Source organism: Erythrolamprus reginae, chromosome 1 (genome assembly GCF_031021105.1).
Source record: "Erythrolamprus reginae isolate rEryReg1 chromosome 1, rEryReg1.hap1, whole genome shotgun sequence".
Taxonomy (NCBI): Eukaryota; Metazoa; Chordata; class Lepidosauria; order Squamata; family Dipsadidae; genus Erythrolamprus; species Erythrolamprus reginae.
Window position 1 is genome coordinate 324,269,450 of NC_091950.1, and position 12,431 is coordinate 324,281,880.

At 40.4% G+C, this 12,431-nt stretch overlaps 1 protein-coding gene across 4 annotated transcripts in view; it reads left to right on the plus strand.

The window, feature by feature from the left end:
- Positions 1-12,431, plus strand: part of TIAM2 (TIAM Rac1 associated GEF 2) — a 183,198-nt gene that overhangs the window by 145,283 nt on the left and 25,484 nt on the right. For all 4 annotated transcript variants that reach the window (XM_070733750.1, XM_070733752.1, XM_070733751.1 and 1 more), the window contains 3 exons: positions 8,971-9,144; positions 10,347-10,415; positions 11,074-11,199. In XM_070733750.1, the coding sequence (XP_070589851.1) occupies positions 8,971-9,144; positions 10,347-10,415; positions 11,074-11,199 (369 nt within the window). The remainder of the gene's footprint in view (positions 1-8,970; positions 9,145-10,346; positions 10,416-11,073; positions 11,200-12,431) is intronic.

The window sequence follows — 12,431 nt, forward strand, 5'->3', positions numbered from 1 at the left end:
GCAAATTTAAGAGTTGTGGACTTCAACTCTCATAATTCTCTAACCAGCATAGCTGGCTGGAGAATTATGGGAGTTGAAGTCCACAACTCTTAAAGTTGCCAAGTTTGGGGACCCCTATTTTAAAGGTTGGCTATAGTAAAGCTGGGGCAATATATGCATCAAGGATCCTGCCTCCTGGCTATATTGTTTACAAGCCAGATGTCTTGTTTTGTGTATACTCAGATTAAATGTTTTAATATTTTTATTGTGTTAATGACTTTTACTGTTTTTATTGTTTTAAAATGTTTTTTAGATTTTATTTGTAATATATGTTTTTGAATTGTGAGCTGCCAGGAATCATTTGCTGAGATAGGTGACTATAGAAAGCAATCAAACAAACCATAAATCACACTTATGAACCATTAAAAGTTAAACCAAGACCTAGCCTGTCACAATTAATTATTACATATTTAATTTACATAGCACATTTCAAGCTATTTATCTTAGGTCTAATGGATAGAATTCCTCTTGATTAATACAAGCAGTATTTTCTCTGTCTTAATTTTACAAATGTGGGAAGTTGCAGGAGCAGATATGATGGTTGAAATATTTAAAACAAATTGTTAACCATGCTTTGATTTTGCTAATTGAGAGTTTGTGCCAGCTGCCATATGGCCATCTTGCAATTCATGAAGTCGTTAAATCTGTTACATTCCATTTTTTCTCCAATGCGGAACCAGAAATAAGGAGGAAAGTATTGTTGACTTGAAAGCTAAGCAGTCTTTTTCAGTCATTGTGTAATGGTGTGGGAGTCTTTTTTTAAGGTCTCTTGAGAGAGCTATACTTGCATTCTTTTTTCTTTTTTGTTGTACCAAACGGAAATAAGGATATGGGTTGCTTTAATTAAGAATTGTTGAAGAATTCTGAATGCCAGCTAATTTAATCAAATAGTTTTTTTCCCATTTTTTGTATATGGGGATTTCTTTCAACTGGTTTTCACATAGATGTACTTCTTGTTACTTACACATTTGGTAATTTATAGCAGTCTGTGAAATGACTTTCTTGAAAAACACCATGCTTCTACCCTCATGGAAAGCTCTGGTTTTGAAGAATTAACATGTTATTACTGTAAACCACTCTGTGATAACTTAACAGCAAAGAATCAGTTTATTTTCTTGTTACTGCTCCTTGAGGATTGTCTTTTGCTGAGTTGAAGAGTTAAATCACCTGATATAGAAAAGTTTCAGCAATTAAAACACAATCATGTTTCTATACTATTTGTGCTGCCTGGACTGTCAACTGATCATTTGGACTGAGGTTATTTTTACAGTACCTAAGAAAAGATTTAGAGTTATATATTTTATATAAATAATGCCATGCATTTGTTCCTTCATCACTTAATGTAGTGTTCAGAGACACATACCCAAACGTGGAGTTATTTCCTCAAACTGATTTTCAACAGATGTTAGATATACTCCCTTAATTCCTTGTTGGAAAGTCTAATACAGTGATTTTCAACCTTTTTTGAGCCGCGGCACATTTTTTATAATTTACAAAATCCTGGGGCACACCACCAACCAAAATGATACAAAATGACACCCTAAGACACTCTTCTCTCTTTTTCCATCCCTGTCTCCTCCCCCCGTGTTTTTTTTGGTGTGTGTATATATATACAGTGTTCCCTCAATTTTTGCGGGTTCGAACTTCGCGGAAAGTCTATACCACGGTTTTTCAAAAATATTAATTAAAAAAGACTTTGCGGGTTTTTTCCCCATACCACGGTTTTTCCCACCCGATGACGTCATAGGTCATCGCCAAACTTTCGTCTGCCTTTAATGAATATTTTTTTAAATACAGTTTAATAAATAAACATGGTGAGTAATAATCTGAATGGTTGCTAAGGGAATGGGAAATTGCAATTTAGGGGTTTAAAGTGTTAAGGGAAGGCTTGGGATACTGTTCATAGCCAAAAATGGTGTATTTACTTCCGCATCTCTACTTCGCGGAAATTCGACTTTTGCGGGCAGTCTCGGAACGCATCCCCCGCGAAAAGCGAGGGAACACTACATACACACTCTTGAACTATTTTAAAAAACAGGTGAGGGCTGGGGGTTTTTTTCTCTCTTATTCTTTTGGTGCTTTTTATCATATGCTTTAAATCAAGAGTCACTTCTCTCTTTTGTTTCTCTCTTTCCTCTCATTCTCTGTCTCAATTATTTTCTCATTTCTCTTTTTTCCTCCCCCTTTTTCTCTCATTTCTCTCTCTCTCCCCCTTCCTCTCCTTTTCTCTCTCTCTCTTGCTTTCTTTCTCTCTTGCTTTCTTTTCTCTTTCGCTCTCTCTCTTGCTTGCTTTCTCTCTCACTCTTGCTTTCTCTCTCTTTTCTCTCTCTCACTTGCTTTCTTTCTCTCTCTTGCTCTATCTCTCTCACTCTCTCTCTCTCAGCAAAAAGTTGCGATACCGGAACCTGAGCTTCCTTCTTCGCGGCACACCTGACCATGTCTCGCAGCACACTAGTGTGCCACGGCACACTGGTTGAAAAACACTGGTCAAATACATGTGAAAGGCATGAGGTTCAGAAAGACTTCTCTAAAAACACCTCTCTATTTTTCTACTATTTTAAGAATAATTTTATACAGAGACCTTTGGACAAAACCCAGCAAAATATAAGGGGACCCCCTTTCCAGCATGAACTTATTTTCAGTTTGGATACAATTTTCTACTGATGCAATTACAACTAGGATATTCAAATAAAAGTGATGTATAATTTTATAAACAGGGTACTGAAATGTGTAAAATGCCTGATGTTCTGCTTTCTGGAGTGGTGTCATTTAAAAGAAAAATACAATGCACTTTAGCATTCAAATCACTTAACGGTGTGTCAGTGTCACTGAAAATTGCTTTGGGTCTTCAGTGCACCAAGTGCTTTATGTAATATTACCTGATCTGATGGGTTTGTTTGTACTATAATTTTAACAAGGTTTCTTAATTGGAAACCTTGCTGAGGGATTAGATATATATACACACACATATAAGTAATTGCTGTCTTGCAGTATTTCCATTTCAATTTAGGGGATTCTCCTGGAGATGATAAAAAATAACATTGATTGGTTGGGCTTGGTTTTTGCAGTGCTCTTTATGTGCACTGCATAATCTCTAAAGACTCGTGGTGATTATTTCACTATATAAAAAAAGAGTTAAGGCATACCTGTGAAGCAATGGACCTATCAGACTTCTTAGTATAACCTGTAAGCTTTACGCAAGGGATCTCTGTTGGAAGACATGGAAAAGTAGGTTAGATTTAGGATTAGTTATTTTACAGTTGAGTAGTGCCTAATTTTAGAACATCTAGCTGAGAACTATACCTTGAAGTGCCCTTTATGTTGCTTTCATCAGTTTCAAATCACCATTTTAATTCCAAGGGATATCTTATGGAGAAAGTAGGACATTCTTTATTCAAGGAATAATATTATTCAGAGAATAAAATCTACATGAAAGTACTTATCTGAGGATTCAATATACAATGCACAGTTTCTTCAAAGCAAGGGATGAAGTACGGCTACATATTAATTCTCTTCCTGTTTAAATTATGCATTAATTTCTGGGTCCAATTGTTCTTTGACCCCAGCTTTATCTTTCCAATGGTCAACAGGTAAGCTCTGAGAAGACCCTTTATGTCTTTGGGTCAATTGTTGTAAGACAAAAATAATGAGGTTCTATAAATGATTAGCAAAGCATAGTTGTGTAAAATAAAGTAGATTAAAATGTAGAATAGGAATAGAATAGAATAGAATAATAGAATAACAGAGTTGGAAGGGACTTTGGGAGTCTTCTAGTCCAATCCCTGGCAGGAAACCTTATACCACTTCAGAAAAATGGTTATCCATCATCTTCTTCTAAATCTTCCAATGTTGGAGCATTCACAACTTCTGGAGCTAAGATATTCCACTGATTAATTGTTCTAACTGTCAGAAAATTTCTCCTTAGTTCTAAGTTGCTTCTCTCCTTCATTAGTTTCCACCCATTGCTTATTCTTATTCTACCCTTAGGTGCTTTGGAGAATAGTTTGACTCTTTCTTCTTTGTGGCAATCCCTGAGATATTGGAACACTGCTATCATGTTTCCCCTAGACCACTGATGGCGAACCTATGGCACGGGTGACACAGGTGGCATGTGGAGCCATATCTGCTGGCACGCAAGCCGTTGTTATAGCTCAGCTCCAACATGCATGTGTGTGCCTGCCAGCTGATTTTTGGCTCTCAGAGAGGCTCTGGGAGGACGTTTTTGGGTTCCAGAGAACCTCCGGGGGAATGGAGTGGGTATTTTTACCATCCCCCATCTCCAGGGAAGCCTTTGGAGCCTGGGAAGGGCAAACACAAGCCTACCGGGCCCACCAGAAGTTGAGAAAAAGACCGTTTCCGGCTTCCAGAGGGTCTCCGGAGGGTGGGGGAAGCTGTTTTCACCCTCCCCAGACATTGAATTATGGGTGTGGGCACTCACGCATGCGCAATAACGTGCGCCCACGCTCTTTTGGCACCCAAGGAAAAAAAGGCTCGCCATCACTGGCCTAGTCCCTCTTTTCATTAAACTAGACATATCCAGTTCCTGCAATTGTTCTTCATATGTTGTGGCCTCCAGTCCCTTAATCATCTTGTTGCTCTTCTCAGTACTCTTTCTAAAGTGTCAACATTCTTTTTTACATCATGGAGACCAAAATTGAATGCAGTATTCCAAGTATGGCCTTACCCTGAGGCATTATAAACACTTCACATGATCTCGATTTTATCCCTTTGTTAATGCAGCCTAGAACTGTGTTGGCTTTTTTTTTTTTTGCAGCTACTGCACACTGCTGGCTCATATTTAAATGGTTGTCCACTAGGACTCCAAGGCCATCTCACAGTTATTACTGTTGAGCAAGGTACCACATATACTATACCTGTGCATTTTGTTTTTATTGCCTAAATGTAGAACCTTACTTTTTTCACCATTGAATTTTTTTTTGTTGGATAGCACCCAATGTTCAAGTCTGTCAAGATCCTTCTGTATTTTGAGCATTTTGAGCCTATTTTCTGGAGTGTTGGCTGTTCCTGCCAGTTTGATGTCATCTGCAAATTTGATGAGTTCCCCATATATCCCCTCATTCAAGTCTTTGATGAAGATGTTGAATGACGAAGATGTTTAGTACTGGGCCTAAAACAGAGCCTTGGGGTACTCCACTGCATATAAATGCAGTTCTATTGAGCATTACATGTTGAGTGCAGTTGGTCAGCTAGTTTTCAATCCATTTGGTGGAGTTGCTGTCTAACCCACATTTTTCTACTTTATTTAGTAGTAGGTGATGGTCTAATTTATCAAATGCCTTACTGAAGTCCAAGTAAATTATATCAACAGCATTCCCTGCTCCAGTAATTTTGTCACTTTGTCAAAAAAATGTAATAACATTTTATTTGACAAACCCATGTTGGCTTTTGGTTGTTTTTCAGTCTTCAGGCTTCTGGAGGACAAAGACTGTGCATATTACAGAATCTGTTAGAGATCTGGGTCTGCAATTCCCAACTTTTTCTTCTCAAACAGAAATGTGTACATTCATTTAAGGCCTCCTAAGGCAAGGCAATTGTCAAGCTATTATATGGTGCATTTTCAAGAACTTCTCCATCCTGGAGACAATGCAGGCTGCTATCTTTGGGATCTGTCATTGTGTTCCCAGTGCTTGGTGGCAAGATCTATTTCAGTAGCAGCACATATGTGAAAAAGCAATATCAATTCCTGGCTTAAACTGTCATTCTGCCATGAGAGTTCAGACCCCTTGATTCTATTGGGTAATTTTAACTTAAGTTGGAAGAAGACTTTGAAGCCACGCTATCATGTCTGCCTTCAAAGAAAGCAAAATGAGAGGTGAGAATTCAGCTTTGGGTTCAAGAACAAAGCAAGAAGCCTCTGCTATTTTGTTCCAGGGGAATTTCAAACAATGTGTAGCAAAATTCAAAGTCAAAGTACTCTGCAACAAAATATCTTACTCCACCAGACTTGAAATACTGAAATTAGACAATTTACAACTACGTCGCCTCCAAACTAATCTAATCATAGTTCACAAAATCATTCGCCTGGTGCGCCAGTTGCGGCCCTACTTGGACCGGGAGTCATTGCTCACAGTCACTCATGCCCTCATCACCTCGAGGCTCGACTACTGTAATGCTCTCTACATGGGGCTACCTTTGAAAAGTGTTCGGAAACTTCAGATCGTGCAGAATGCAGGTGCGAGAGCAATTATGGGCATCTCTAAGTATGTCCATATCACTCCAACACTCCGCAGTCTGCATTGGTTGTCGATCAGTTTCCGGTCACAATTCAAAGTGTTGGTTATGACCTATAAAGCCCTTCATGGCACTGGACCAGAATATCTCCGGGACCGCCTTCTGCCGCACGAATCCCAGCGACCGGTTCGGTCCCACAGAGTTGGCCTTCTCCGGGTCCCGTCGACTAAACAATGTCGTCTGGCGGGACCCAGGGGAAGAGCCTTCTCTGTGGTGGCTCCAACCCTCTGGAACCAGCTCCCACCTGAGATTAGGATTGCCCCCACCCTCCTTGCCGTTCGTAAACTCCTTAAAACCCACCTCTGCTGTCAGGCATGGGGGAACTGAAACATCTCCCCCTTGCCCATGTTGTTTTGGTGTTAGATTGATTGTATGCGTGTTTTAATATTCTGGGGTTGTTTTTATGAATTTTTAGCTTAAAATTGTAATTGGATTGGTGGGTATTGGATTTGTTATTATGTATTGTTTTTATCTTGTTGTGAGCCGCCCCGAGTTTTCAGAGAGGGGCGGCATATAAATCCAATAAATCTAATCTAATCTAATCTATATACCAAAATGTCCTTCCTATCAATGACTACTTCACCTTCAACCGCAACATCACGCAAGCATGTAATAGATTCAAACTAAATGTTAACCGCTCCAAACTAGACTGCAGAAAATACGACTTCAGCAATAGAGTGATCAGTGCCTGGAATTCACTACCTGACTCTGTTGTTTCTTCCCCCAACTCCAAAATCTTCCACCTTAGATTGTCTACAATTGATCCCTCCCCTTTTCTAAGAGGTCTGTAAGGGGCGTGCATAAGTGCACCATTGTGCCTACCATCCCTGTCCTACTGTTCTATTGTCTTTTTTTATCAATACTTTCTATGTTATGTTTATATAAACTGCTATCCTATACTTGATTGACAAATAAATTAAATAGAGAGGAGGATACGTACCTGAACGGCTATAAACTGAGTCTGTGCATCCACAAGTGGTCGATCACTGCAGTAGTTACACAATTGAGTGTAATATATTGTTCTTGCCAGTGTCTTCAGTGATGGCATCCAGTTATGCCTTCTATTGGACTTTTTTATTCCATTGTTTTTCGAAGCACTACAGTAATGAATATCTCTTTATAAATGGGCTGCCTTTTGTTTTAGCTTTTATTAAATCCTAAATCCTTCCCCATTCTGCATTTTGGAGTGGTTTGGCAGAAATCTCACGTTACATTATGAATGTGAAATGAAAGATAGCTTTTAATTTGAAAATCTGTTCCATAGTTATTGGTTTTAGTTCAACAATTTTAAAGAGGTAGATGATTGTCTGTAGTTTCCCATTAAGGTGATGATTACTTATTTGTTACATTGAATGAGGCGTGGGTTTTCTAAGAATTTTCCTGGTTTTATATTGACTCTTTATATTGAAAGTGGGGGTGCTTCTCTCCCACTTTCTAGTAATAAATTTGTCCAAAGGCCTATTCAAACAGTACTGTCCCTGCAAAACTGCCAGACCAATGGCTTCTTTAATGTCTCAACTGGTAGCCAAGGACATTTTCTTCTGAATTAACTGCCAGAAATTCAAATCACAAAATTCAGCCACTGATGCTAAGGCAGGAAAGAATCTGCAGTCTTTTAGAGATAACTTTTCATTATAAGTATTTTTAAAATTAATTAATGAGTCACTAAACATAACAAGCTACCATCTTCAATATTGTTTCTCTTTCTCCCCCTCCCCCACCACCAGAGACATGTACGGCAGTATTTCTGCCTATGAACACCTCTACTTACGAACTTTTCTAGATAAGAACCGTGTGTTCAAGATTTTTTTGCCTTTTCTCAAGAACCATTTTCCATTTACAAACCCGAACCTCCAAAACTAACCGGCAAAGGCAGGGAGAAGCCTCTGTGAGGCCTCTCCTGAGAGGAAACAGGGCTGGAAAAGGTGTGGGGAAGCCTCCATGGGGCCTCTCTAGGAATCTCCTGGGAGGAAACAGGGCTGGAAAAGGCATGGAGAAGCCTCTGTGGGACCTCTCTAGGAATCTCCTGGGAGGAAACAGGGCTGGAAAAGGCACGGAGAAGCCTCTGTGGGGCCTCTCTAGGAATCACCTAGGAGGAAACAGGGCTGGAAAAGGCGGGGAGCTCACATGATTTGCTTTTACATTGGGAAAAATTGCTTCTTCTTCCAAACTTTTCTACTTAAGAACCTGGTCGCAGAATGAATTAAGTTTGTAAGTAGAGGTACCACTGTATATGTATAAAATGTTTGTATACATTTATGTATAGACCCAGTTTGGTTTAATGGTTTACACATCAGGTTGGAAACTGGGAGACTGGGAGTCCCACCTTAAGAACAAAACAATTTGGGTGGCCTTGGGCCAGTTACTTTCTCTCAGCCCTAGGAAGGAGGCAATGGCAAACTGCTTCTGAAAAACCTTGTGAAAACTGCAGGGACCTGTCCAGGCTGTTTCAAAGAATTGAATGGAAGAAAAGAACATATATGCGTATATGTACAGTATCTATTTCTTTGGAAAGAAGAGCTTAGATAACACATTAGAATATATGTACTGTTATAGATTTCAGCTGTACAGTAATTCTAGCAATTGTCTGCAAATCCTAGCCCAGTCTGTAAATCTATCCACAACTGAACTATCACAGAGGAGCCAATTGTAATAAGCCATGCTCTTTTCAACCTGCAGAGCACTAGAGATATCACAACATTGTGCCCACATTTCCATGAAACTCAGGTGAATGGGATGGAAGGATTAAAAGATATCTCCCTTCTAAAGCCATTGGCAAGACAACTTACTGATGCAGACAGACTCCGGAAGGTCATCCAAGAACTCGTAGACACAGAGAAATCTTACGTAAAGGTATTAGGCATGCTTTACTGTTCCTCTGTCTCTGTTAATCTCCCCCCCCCCTTATTTTTGTGGTTGCTTTCTGTATATCACCAGCATTTTAGCCACAGGTGCATTTTCATAATGTTATACAATCCTCTTTCAAATGTATTGCTTATCTATCTATCTATCTATCTATCTATCTATCTATCTATCTATCCTTCTATCTATCCTTCTATCTATCCTTCTATCCTATCTATCTATCCATCCATCCATCCATCCATCCATCCATTTATTCCACTTCTATGTCGCCCAATCCCAAAGAACTCAGGGCAGATTACGATTATAGAAGTTACAGTTCTACATATTTGGATGGCACCAAATCGAGGAAGCCTGAACTACATACAGGTGGTTCTCAATTTACAATTATTCAATTAGTGACCTTTCCAACTTACAGTGACACCCAAAAAGTGACTTATGACTGTTTTTCACACTTATGATCACTGTAGCATTCCCTGGGATCAAAATTTGGATGCTTGGCAACTGACTCATATTTAAGATGGTTGCAGTTTACTGGGGTCATGTGCAGGGGTGGGCTATTGCCCGGACGGGGGGGAGGGACACAGTGGGGTAGCAAAAATTTTGGTAGCCTTCCACTGGTCATGTGGTCCACCTTTTCCCACCTTCTGACAAAGTAAATGGGGAAGCCAGAATTAGTTAACAACCCTGTTGCTAACTTAACCATTGCAGTGATTCAATTAACAACTGTGACAAGAAAGGTTGTAAAATGTAGGCAAAACTCACTTAATAACTGTCATGCTTAGCGAGAGATTCAATTACGGTCCTAAGTTGAGGACCGTCTGTACAAACAAGATTTAAGGGTGAGATCCAGGGCAGAAGGTGCAGTATAATGAAAGAATGAAACAAATCACCAGACACATTTCTAGGTTTGGTCTGCTTTGTTAAGGATTTCTAAGAAATTTCCCTTCTGAGAATGCTACCTAATATCATGCATATACACATAGATGAACAACTAAGTATTTTATAATATGCTCATTGTTTTTGACAGTTAAAACAGCATATAATAAATAAATAAATATTTTCCCCTAGAAGTGTTACAGCAACCTAAGTAAAAAAGCATTATCTCAAAACAATTACCTTGTACCCTCACATGTTAAGAAGAGGGTTGCTTTTAAAAACATGTAAATCTAAATAATTTTTGATAATTCCCCTAGGATCTGAGCTGCCTCTTTCAATTATACCTGGAACCTCTTCAGAATGAGACTTTCCTTACTCAAGACGAGGTGAGATACTTCCATGGTTATTTTAACTGCTCTCTAATCTTATAGAATAGAATAGAATAGAATAGAATTTTTATTGGCCAAGTGTGATTGGACACACAAGGAATTTGTCTTGGTGCATATGCTCTCAGCGTACATAAAATAAAATACACATTTGTCAAGAATCATGTGGTACAACACTTAATGATTGTCATAGGGGTCAAATAAGCAACGAAGAAGCAATATTAATAAAAATCTTAGGATATAAGCAACAAGTTACAGTCATACAGTCAACATGGGAGGAAATGGGTGAAAGGAATGATGAGAAAAACTAGTAGAATAGAAGTGCAGATTTAGTAGAAAGTCTGACAGTGTTGAGGGAATTATTTGTTTAGTATTATATTGTTTATGGAGGTTATGGGCATTTTAACTGGATCAGACATTTTAAGAGCATTTTCTTTTCGCATTAGTTGTGCCTTGATGATCAAAGTTGACCAGCCTCCCTAAAAACAAAAATGTTTTTAAGAAGTCTTTAGTTTCAGAAATTATCTTGCTCCTCCGCATTTATTAATGCCATGTACCACTTTGTTTAACTCTGGCTTAACACAATTGAACATTAGGTATTCTTTTCTTGAGCAGTCTTATCTTCTCAATGTTTATTTCTCCTCCCCCTTCCACACAGATGGAGTCTTTATTTGGCAGCTTGCCAGAGATGCTGGATTTCCAGAAGGTATTTTTAGAGACCCTTGAAGATGGAATTTCCTCCTGCTGTGATTTCAGCATACTTGAAACCCCTTCTCAGTTTCGGGTAAATACAATTTATTACATTTTGGAATATGATAATTATTCCCTTTGATTTCCCTCCCCCCACTCGCAATATTTTCTCCCGTTACAATTTTTTACGCATAAAACTAAAAACCGTTTATATTCTATAGGAAGATTTTGTTCCACCTTACGGAATAAATTTTGATATGCCTTTTCCAAGGCCGTGCTGAGGTCAGGTGAAAAGTTTGAGAATCCCAGAGGTGACTAGCTGAGTCAATTAGTTTGTACAATCACACTATAGCGGCATGAGTGAGAAGAAGTTTATATCAAATAACTGAATCTCTGGGTTTATCTCTAATATTTTAGAGACTTCTGTCCCTAAAGTCCCTCATATTTCACGGAAACATCTCCAGATCTTTTTGGAAGGGGGAGGGAAGCAATGAAGGAGAATAAAGGAAATTGAAAGTCTATGGTGCCGCATTTAGCAACCATTTGCAGTTACAGTGAACCCTCGAGTTTCGCGAGGGTTCCGTTCCAAGACCCCTCGCGAAACTCGATTTGTCGCGATATAGCGGTGCGGAAGTAAAAACACCATCTGCGCATGTGCGGCCATTTTTTCATGGCCGCACATGCGCAGATGGTGAAGTTTGCGTGTGGGCGGTGGGGAAGACCAAGGGAAGGTTCCTTCAGCCGCCCAACAGCTGATCTGCTCGGTAGCGCGGCAGCAGCGAGGAGCCGAAGATGGGGTTTCCCCTTTGCCTGGGCAACGGGGAAACCTCATCTTCGGCTCCTCGCTGCTGCCGCGCTACCGAGCAGATCAGCTGTTGGGCGGCTGAAGGAACGTTCCCTGGGTCTTCCCCGCCGCCTCGGATCCTCGCTGATGCCCGCCCGCCGTTTGCCGCTCGTCCCGTTCGCCCACCGCTCGCCCCATTCGCCCGCCGCTATCGAACTTGCTATCGAGCCTGCTAATGAAATCCAACCCGCAGCGGCCCTTTCCCTCTCCAGGCTGCGGGAGGGGTCCGGAGAACAATGCCTGGCGCCGCGCTCCCGGCTGGGCTTTTTTCCCCCATTTCCCCTCGGGTGGAATTTCAGACCCTCCGCCGGTTGGATTTCATTAGCAGGCTCGATAGCAAGTTCTTCCTCCCTTTAGAAAGCCCCGCAGCCTCCTCCGCCCGGCGAGGCCGCCAGCGAGGACCCGCAAAGCCGCCGCCGCCGCAGCGAGGCCAAGCCGCCCGCTCCCACGGCACGGGCTCCCAACACAGCGCCGCACAGCCC